A 10,000-nucleotide genomic window follows, 5' to 3' on the forward strand; every position below is an offset into this window, starting at 1 on the left:
ACACACACACAACCTCCACGCACAACCAAACCAAACAAACCAAACCACCAAACACAGCCACATGCCGAATGCCATCATGCATGTCACCACTTGGCACCACTGGGACAAGGATGGATTTGTTGTCCTCGGTGGCTTACGGACACTTGGACAAGGTCACACTATAGAAAAGGCAGAAAACTACAGGTCATTTCTTTCTCTCTAATTCCTTATGATGATACAGGCAGTGCCAGAGCAGAACTGTGGATGTAGCTGCACATACCAGTGGACCAGCAGGTGTTGGACATTTCCATCTGTGAATCTTCTCACCTACCCATTCCTGCCTTTCTGTCAGTGAACCTTCTCACTTACCAATTCCTACACCTTTCAAAGTGTGAACCTCTGTGCCGTCTCCATCCATCCATGCCCTCAAGCATCCATCCATCATTAATTCATCCATTCCTTCAGCTATACCTCTACTCACCATATCTCTCTGTCCTTGACTTCTCTGCCTGTATGCATGAACTTTCATTCCACAGTGAAAAAATAAAATAATTCCCGCAACACTATTAATTATTGAAGAAAGGGCGAACTTTCTACCCCTGGCGGATCCTCTTCAGGCAGAATGTTATCATTTGTCCTCCACCTGGCTAGCCAGTGGGATGTGTACACTCTCACCGGCCACTTTATTAGGTGCACCTTCCTAGTATTCCAACAAAAATCAATTGGTTCTAAGGGGCCCAAATTGTGGCAAGAAAGCATACCTACATCCTTATACAACCAGCCTAAACTGTTGATGAATTGTAAATGGGCCGCATTTATATGGCGCCATTCCATTCCTTCGAGCACTCAAACCGCTTTATATTGTATCAAACACAAGCAGGTAATTGGAGTGCTTCTGGGTCTTCACCTTTTTTCCTTTGTGCTCATCAGTGTAGGGGCTCTCATACGCCCTGAAGAAGGCCATAAGGGCCGAAACACGTAGGCATTGTAGCCAAATAAAAAAGTTAAAAAAAATGCAACCTTGAGTGCCTCAGCATCTGTCTTCCTGGACCGCTTTATATTGTATGCCTCACATTCACACACCAGTGGTAATGGCTGCCACACAGGGTACCAGCCTGCCACCAGGAGCAGTTTGGGGTTAAGTATCTTGCTCAAGGACACATCGATGGGGTCAGGCAGAGCAGGGCTCGAACCTGCAACGTTTTTGGTTACCAAATGGCTCCTCTACCACCTGAGCCACCTGGCAGGATATATAATTTTTTTCATGCTGTTGACACCAAATACTGACCTTACCATGCCAGTGTCGCAGCAGAAATCAAGACTCATCACACAAGGCAACATTTTTCTGAATTCTATTGTCTGAATTTGGTGAACCCGTGCAAAAGCCTACATGTCCTGTTCTTAGCTGACAGAAGCGGCACCCGTTGGGATCTTCTGCTGCTGTTGCCTCAAGGTTAGATGTGTCGTGCATTCAGAGATGCTCTTTTGCATACCGTGGTTGTTAAGAATGATTATTTATTTGAGTTTCCATTGTCTTTCTATCAGCTCAAATGAATCTGGTCATTCTCCTCTGACCTCTGGCTTCACCAAGGCATTTTCTGTCACTGAACTCAACATACCCTCTGGATATCTCTCTCTTTAAACCTCTTTAAACTCTCCCATTCCGATCCTCGGTTTGAACTGCAGCAGATCGTTTTGAAAATATCTTCATGTCCAAATAAATTGAATCGCCACCAAGTGAGTTGATTAGAAATGTATGTCAATGAGCAGTTGGACAAGTTTGCCTAATGAAATGGCCAGTGAGTGTATTTACTCCTCTGATTCACACTCCCTTCATCCCTCCATCCCTCCATTCCTCCATTCCTCCATCCCTCCATCCATCCTTCCATCCAGCCATCCGTTAATTTATCTACTCACTCACTGATCTATTTGTCTGTCTGTCCGCCTGCCTGCATGTCGGTCAGTACAGTACACTCTGTCTGAACAGAGGCACAACTCAACACCACGTTTTCACATAGCTGGTCAAATTGATATTTTCTTCCCTTCCTTTTCCAAAATAACCTGTTCACACATCGTCAGTGAATCTGCATACATTTTCCACTGTTTTCACCATTTTCCTCTGCTTTACATACAAATGTGAAACAGGATCTTTGAAAAATCTCCACTTGCGGTGGAAAAAAATACCTGTGTTTACATGTAAATGAAAGGCGCAAACGAACCCATCCATCACGCAATCCCTGTGTTATTTATGTATTCACCTGCTTAACTGTCTCTGTCTGTCTCTTTGCCTGCCTGCCTGTCTGCCTGCCTGCCTGCCTTCCTGCCTGCCCACCCGCCTGCATATCTGTGTGTATGTGTGAACTTTCTCAACTCCGTCACCTACCCTGTATGGCAGGAAGAACTCCCTCTTGGCACGCAGGAAGTTGGAGAGGTTTCCATACTTGCAGTACTCCACCACCACCATCAGGGGCCCTGTGTTGTAATGAGGACATAATGGGAGTTCCACAGCCCCTCATTACACATGATCAAAATAATTGCACTCTGGCTCGGCGAGACGTGTCTCATATCGATTACAATATTCAAACGTACTATTTCGCACAAGAAATTACATCCAGTCTAGCCCTTTAAGTGAGCAAATGGGCTACAATAAAAAATGATGATAATATCATAACGATTGCAGACACGTGTCCAGATGATACACAAATAAACATTGTAAAATTCACTGGTATGTTACAAAAAGCAAGAACATTGAGCACGAGCACATCATAAAATATACAAGCTATGATAAAATATACAGTAAAAAAAAAACAACATCAAATATACAAGCTATGATAAAATATACAGTTAAAAATAAACACCACTCAAAAAATGGAACAGTAAAACAGGGACAAATCAGAACAGAATCAAAACTGCTGTAAAAACATGAATGTGATTGTGCTCCGACAGCGGGATAATTCCCTTCGAGGAACATTCACGGCAAACATACAGTAATGAATGCGTGACCTGAATAACATCTAACCAATCCCCCATAGTCACATAGCACACATGCTGCCGTGTAAATGCAACAGGATTTTGCTAAGGCGTTGGGCCACAGACACGGGGCTGTGGGGGTTACCGTTGGTTTTGGTGCAGGCTCCGAGGAGATTAACTACGTTGAGGTGATTCCCAATGTGGATGAGGATCTTCAGCTCCGACATCAGAGCTTTATGCTCACTTGCTGTCGCTCCATCTTTGCACACATCAAGAAAGAAAGAAAGAAAGAAAGAAAGAAAAGGGCGAAAAAAGAAAGAAAGACAGATAGAGTGACAGAGGATGACAGAAAGAGACACATGAGGCATTGGCATTTGCACACTTTAAGCACACACACTTTAACCCCCCCCCCCCACACACACACACACACACACACACACACACACACACACACACACACACACACACACACACACACACACACACACACACACACACACACACACACACACACACACACACACACACACACACACACACACACATGCCCACACGCACACACTCACACACTCACACACGTCACGAGACACACTGGGTATTTCTCAAAACCTAGTCCGCACACTTCCAAGTGTGCTCAGCCTAATTAGTCATGCACAGTGATTGGATACTCTTTGGTGAACTCTATGGAAGACCCAATCACTGGGCGTGACTAATTAGGGTGAGCACACTTGGAAGTGTGCGGACTAGGTTTTGAGAATTACGCTCTGTGACAGTTGACTCTTGAATGACCTTCATCAAGTAGATCATACAGTATATACATGAAAGGAGCCACACCCATTTCCTGTAGGGTCTGTCACCTTATGGCATCCCAGGAGGTACCACATACAGGTAATGCCACATTACAATTCACACACATGAACAGACAGACACAGGCACCAGAGATTAGACAGAGACACATGAGGCATTGGCATTTGCACACTTTCTTTTAAAGCTTTACACACACACACACACACACACACACACACACACACACACACACACGCACGCACGCACGCACGCACGCACGCACGCACGCACGCACGCACGCACGCACGCACGCACACACACACACGCACGCACACATTCACTGACACGCACACACTCACGCTCCACCCTCATTCACACACATGGCCAGACAGGCACAGGCACCAGAGATTAGATAGACTTATTAGCAGTCTGTCCTGTTCTTTCCTTACTGACAGTTGGGACAGGCTGTTCTGATGATATTTTGCTGTCACCCCGTCTCTCATCCTTCCCCTCCCCTCTCTCCCTCCCTCTCCTCCTCCCCTCTCCTCCTCCCCTCTCCCCTCTTCTCCTCTCCCCTCCTCACCTTTCAGCATCTTCACTGCCACAGTGTCCAGACTGCCCTTCTTCTCATGACTGAAAATGGTGGCCTCCATCACCTTGCCGAATGCTCCATGGCCCAGCACTTTACCTGCTCAATACACAGACACAGACACAGACACAGACACAGACACAGACACAGACACAGACACATATAGAGATACAGATACAGACACAGACACAAACAGAGATACAGACACAGACACAGACACAGACACATATAGAGATACAGATACAGACACAGACACAGACACATATAGAGATACAGATACAGACACAGACACAGACACAAACAGAGATACAGACACAGACACAGACACATATAGAGATACAGACACAGACACAGACACAAACAGAGATACAGACACAGACAGACAGACAAAGAGACACACAAATATCATGCCCAGTGTATTAAAATGTATTTAATTAAGTATTTTTTTGTCATAAATTGTTGAATTTTCCCTCTAAGTAAGGAACGTGACTTGGCACTTTGATGTATTACTGACCCCTCTGTTCAATTACCACAACCGCCTAAAGGTAAACCATAACAAACGGGCAATTAACGAGAGACTAAACAACATTTTCAAGTTTATTAATCACCTTCATGCTTGAGTGAGTCATTAGGTGCAGTAATAAGCCAACAAAGTCTCTCCTGACTGCTTCCGCAGTCTGTGGCCGGAAGATTACACTTGAATAATCTGGGGTTGCCTTACGAGCCAAATCTGACTTAACATACTGTATCTCAGTAGACATGATCACATTTGTACAATCATCTGCCCTCTGGGCTGGAAAAAAAAAACGTTGGGAGAATACATTTTTATGGCAGTGCAGATTTTCAGGCAGACACCTTGAAAATGGCTTAGTCAGCCTTTAGCCAAACTTGAACCAAACGCCTGGTATGGGCCTATTTCACATTCAAATGAGCAAATTATCTTCTCTTGAATGAACTGTATTATCTTCAGTCCTGGTACAATGAAGTTTCATCGACATGCACTTTTTAAAAATACATCAGATCCCCTTGAACAAACTTGGTTTCTCGTGCTCTAAATGCTCTGCTTCCTGGCATATCAGCTTCCTCTTGGATGCACTTCAACAACGTGCTGCGAAGCGGTCACCCAAACGTAATATACATTAACACAGCGGGAAGTTGATAGACCACTGTAGTGGAGCTGGAGCTGGTGAACGAGGACAACATACACAACACAGATCCCTGCAGCTCGCTCAGTTCAGCCTGACTTAACCCTCAACCAACACAACACATGCACACACACACACATTCTGCGAACACACACATGCACACACACACATATACAGTGCAGTACATGCACAGTCAAAGACATGCATAATTGTGTGGACATGCATGTGCACAAACACACACGCACCCACGCACGCATGCCCGCACACACACACGCACGCACACACGTGAGCGTGCGCGCACACACACACACACACAAACACACACACATACAGTTGAGTCCATCCATCCATACCGAGGCGCAGGCGGTCTCTGCCGATCTCCCATTGGCTGGAGTCGTAGGGGAGGTATTCACACTGGTCCTCCAGGGGCACCTCTCCCGGGTCCATGATGATTGACAGGTAGCCTGTCTTGATGTCGGCAGGGTTCACCTGCGGGAGAGTGCAAATGAGACACAGAGACGCAGGCACGCAGGCACGCACGCACGCACACACACGCACATGCAAGCAAGAACACACGCATGCACGCAAGAACACACGCACACGCAAGCAAGAACACACGCATGCACGCAAGAACACACGCACGCACGCACGCACGCACGCACGCACGCACGCACGCACGCACGCACGCACGCACGCACGCACGCACGCACACACACACACACACACACACACACACACGCACACACACACACACACACACACAGTTAACCTGGAGTACCTGGAGTAGACATAAATGAGGGCCAGCACACACCTGTTATTAAGCAGAGCATGCTGGTCCCATTGGGAATACTATGGGAATGACATCTCTCTATTATTCATGAATATCCATATCCAGCCTACAGTATGTGTGTTTCTTTCAACAAAGGCAACAATAATGCATGACTAATAGAGTAACATCTTCAATGCTTTTAATTTTTAATTTGCCTTTTCAGATCTTTTCCATTACTTACTTTCTTTACAGTTATCTGTTCTCCAGCATTATGGAGCGATTTTGAATGCCAAAAAGCTGCACGAGTACAGCCTAGGATCTGCACCTGGCAGAGCTACAATGCAGAATTTATTAATTTTTTTAAATATATTTTTATGGGCTTTTTGCCTTTATTGCAGATAGGACAGTGGAGAGTGACAGCAAGTGAATATGGAGAGAGATGGGGTAGGGTTGGGAAATGACCCCGTCCGAACTCGAACCGGGGTCCCCATGGGCATGCAAGCCCAAATGTGGGGGGCTTAGCGCGCTGCGCCACACACCACACCACCCCTCAATGCAGCATTGTTGAAAGCACAGATCAAAGTGTGTAATTGCAACTTTCCATCCACATCCAGAAAAAAAAACAATTGTGTCAATGTGCATGTCAGAATCTGTATGCGTAACTTTCGATCCACATGAAAAAATAATCTGCATCGATCTTAACGCGTCAATCAAGGGAAGAAGGAGAGAAAGTAAACAAAAGCAGCACTGTGAATACTCTGACTCAGCATTGCCAACAGGCTCAGGTTCAACCGCATGAACCGCTGCCATCAATTATTCACAATGAAAGTTTCATTTTAAAGCACATTATTTTTATATGACACCCAAGGTTGCTTCACAGTCTGTGTGTGTGTGTGTGTGTGTGTGTGTGTGTGTGTGTGTGTGTGTGTGTGTGTGTGTGTGTGTGTGTGTGTGTGTGTGTGTGTGTGTGTGTGTGTGTGTGTGTGTGTGTGTGTGTGTGTGTGTGTGCGTGTGTGTGCACATGCATAATTCTACAGCTGGCACCGCTATAGTGTGGTGCCTGACTCTGGAACTCACCCGCTTGACATTGCAGAAGATGAGGATGAGGAGGGCCCAGAAGAAGATGGCGATGACCCCCGTGCCTATCAGGATCACCACCTCCACCATCTCCCTAGGGGGCGCTAAAACACAGAAATTAAACCATTCAGATATAATAAGGCCCCTGTTGGAGATGCACGGTTACCAGATGGCCAATCGCCAAGGAACAAGCCATAAAGTATTTTTAAAGGCTTGTCTGTGTAATGGTTGCAGTACTATCAAAAATTCCAATCTCCACCACCTCCATTGGGGGCGCTAAAACGCTTAACAGCATGGACTTCCCCATCCTATCCTTTAACCCAACAAGGTGCTTTTACAAGTAAACAGCAATCAGCCCAGGAACATGAATGGATAGATAGTCTCATTATAATCAGCATGCTATAGATAACCTGCCAGAGCAGCCACAATCAGGGCATTCAACACAAGACAATACAGTACAAGACAAGTGATATCAGTTCATCAGGCAATGTCACTTCATAAATTATACACCATCACATGCTAATGTAGGGTTATACTGATCACCACGCTTGGCAGGATATAGCAAGATATAGAGAGGCAAAGAACAGGAAAAGCAAAAGATTTTCGCATGGATTTTCTTGATCTGCCTTTGTTAGTACTGTATGTGTCTGCCATGTGGAAACCTCTTTGATGTACGATTGTAATTGCAGCGTTATGCTGAAGTGTGTTGAAGATCAGTGAGGAAATTGTCTTTGGCATGTGCGTGAGTGTGCATCCATGTGTGGGTGCATACGTACAGTAGAGTATGTCCCTCTGGGTGCATTTGCTTGTTGTGTTGTGCTTAACATGTAGCATGAATACCAAGTGTATATTTGTGCACATACTGTATGTGTGCATGTGTGTGTGTGTGTGTGTGTGTGAGAGAGGGTGTGTGTGTGTGTGTGTGTGTGTGTGTGTGTGTGTGTGTGTGTGTGTGTGTGTGTGTGTGTGTGTGTGTGTGTGTGTGTGTGTGTGTGTGTGTGTGTGTGTGTGTGTGCATGCGTGTGTGTGTGCATGCGTGTGTGTGTGTATGCGTTTCTGTGTCTATGTATGTGTGTGACCCAACATCTCCCATTCCCTTCTATATTATATCATGTTGTATGATTATTTATTTTTATATTTATAATTGTGTTATGTCTATCATATTATCTTCTACTTTGTCACATCTGCATCATCATGTTTTCGGGGGCTCTCACCGATGACGGTGACGGTGGCCGAGGCGTGCACACAGCCCCTCTGGTTGCAGGCTTGGCATGTGTACACCCCCGCGTCCTCCTCGCGCACACGCTGGATGCTAAGCGTCCGGTTGGAGTCCTGCAGCAGGATGCCTGTGCAAAGTGCACAACACGCACACAGCAGCCGTCAATCAACACACATTGTCGTTGCCGTGGCAACAAACACACCAAAAAGGGTTCCCACCACACCCACCCACATGCTTTCACCTCGCTGTCTGCGGCTTCGGAAAGGTCTTGCACCGGCTTTTGCCCAGTAAACATACACACAAACACTCACACTTGCACTCGCACACACATACTTACACACACACACACACACACATATACGCAAGCACACACACACACACACACACACACACACACACACACACACACACACACACACACACACACACACACACACACACACACACACACGCAAACAAAAGCATTTCATTCCACCAATAAACCCACACCCACCCACATGCATTTATACATAATACGTAACCAAGCCTTATACTGTAGCCTACCCTCTTTGCACCAGCTCTGACTGAGACCGAACTGCTGCCCGGCTAGCATTACTCACAACCTCCTTCCTGACAGCAGAGAGGAACATCAAGTCAGGGGAATAAAAATGTCTGGAGATGGCCACTTGGGGCAAAAAAAGAGAGAGAAAGCCCATTTAGGAGAGAGAGGAGAAGAGACTCTGATGGGCAGTGAGCAGGGCTGGATTGAGATGGTCTGGGGCCCCTGGGCTACAGGCTGCTGTGGGCCCCCCGGAAGACTAATTTTAAAAAACAATTACTTGGAGAGTGCCATAATGACGAGATAGGAATTACGAATAGCATGTCTGCCAACTATACTCAGCACAATAGAATATTTTCAATATTGTATCTTGTCACAATTCTGCATTTTTTTCAGTTTTGGCCAATCAGGGCCCCCCTGGCAGGTGGGGCCCCCTAGGCTGCAGCCATATACAGCCTGTCCGTTATTCCGGCCCTGGCCGTGAGAACGAACGCAGCGTTCCCCCTGACGGATGGCTGACCTTGACCTGTAGCCGAGAGCGACTGTAAGCTGAACTCTCTCTTTATTCGCTTGATTCTATTGGAGCTCCGTCTAAACTGCTCGATTGACCCAGGCATCTCACCGGCGACCCCACTATTTCTTCTCCTCAACCCCCCACTCCGCCCCACCTCACCCCCCTCTCATTCTCAGTGTCCAGGCCACCCACCACCCCACACTCTCTCGGGTTTAAAGCTGCCTTATTAGCATCTACTGTTGACATGCAGTGCAGTGCTGTGGAGGCAAACAGAACAATAACAGCAGAACAGTTCTTCCATTTGCATACTATCATTTCCTCTTCATTTATAAGACATTTCGAGGTAAATTGTGTCCTTGCGTGAACTACTTTTTTTTTTTAAAGCGAAGCACAGTCTTCATAACGTATTCTCAC

At 46.1% G+C, this 10,000-nt stretch overlaps 1 protein-coding gene across 3 annotated transcripts in view; it reads right to left on the reverse strand.

Moving 5' to 3' along the window:
- The window catches only part of flt4 (fms related receptor tyrosine kinase 4), a 101,545-nt gene that overhangs the window by 13,034 nt on the left and 78,511 nt on the right, over window positions 1-10,000 (reverse strand). Inside the window, exons 15-20 of one of the 3 annotated variants that reach the window (XM_063190249.1) lie at window positions 8,530-8,661; window positions 7,316-7,419; window positions 5,823-5,958; window positions 4,319-4,423; window positions 3,095-3,208; window positions 2,363-2,451 (exon numbers count right to left, since the gene is read on the reverse strand). In XM_063190249.1, coding sequence (XP_063046319.1) covers window positions 2,363-2,451; window positions 3,095-3,208; window positions 4,319-4,423; window positions 5,823-5,958; window positions 7,316-7,419; window positions 8,530-8,661 — 680 coding nt within the window. Of the gene's footprint in view, window positions 1-2,362; window positions 2,452-3,094; window positions 3,209-4,318; window positions 4,427-5,822; window positions 5,959-7,315; window positions 7,420-8,529; window positions 8,662-10,000 lie in introns of all 3 variants that reach the window. The other 2 variants (XM_063190248.1, XM_063190250.1) reach the window with 2 other exon arrangements.

This window comes from Engraulis encrasicolus, chromosome 23 (assembly GCF_034702125.1).
Source record: "Engraulis encrasicolus isolate BLACKSEA-1 chromosome 23, IST_EnEncr_1.0, whole genome shotgun sequence".
NCBI classification, from domain to species: domain Eukaryota; kingdom Metazoa; phylum Chordata; class Actinopteri; order Clupeiformes; family Engraulidae; genus Engraulis; species Engraulis encrasicolus.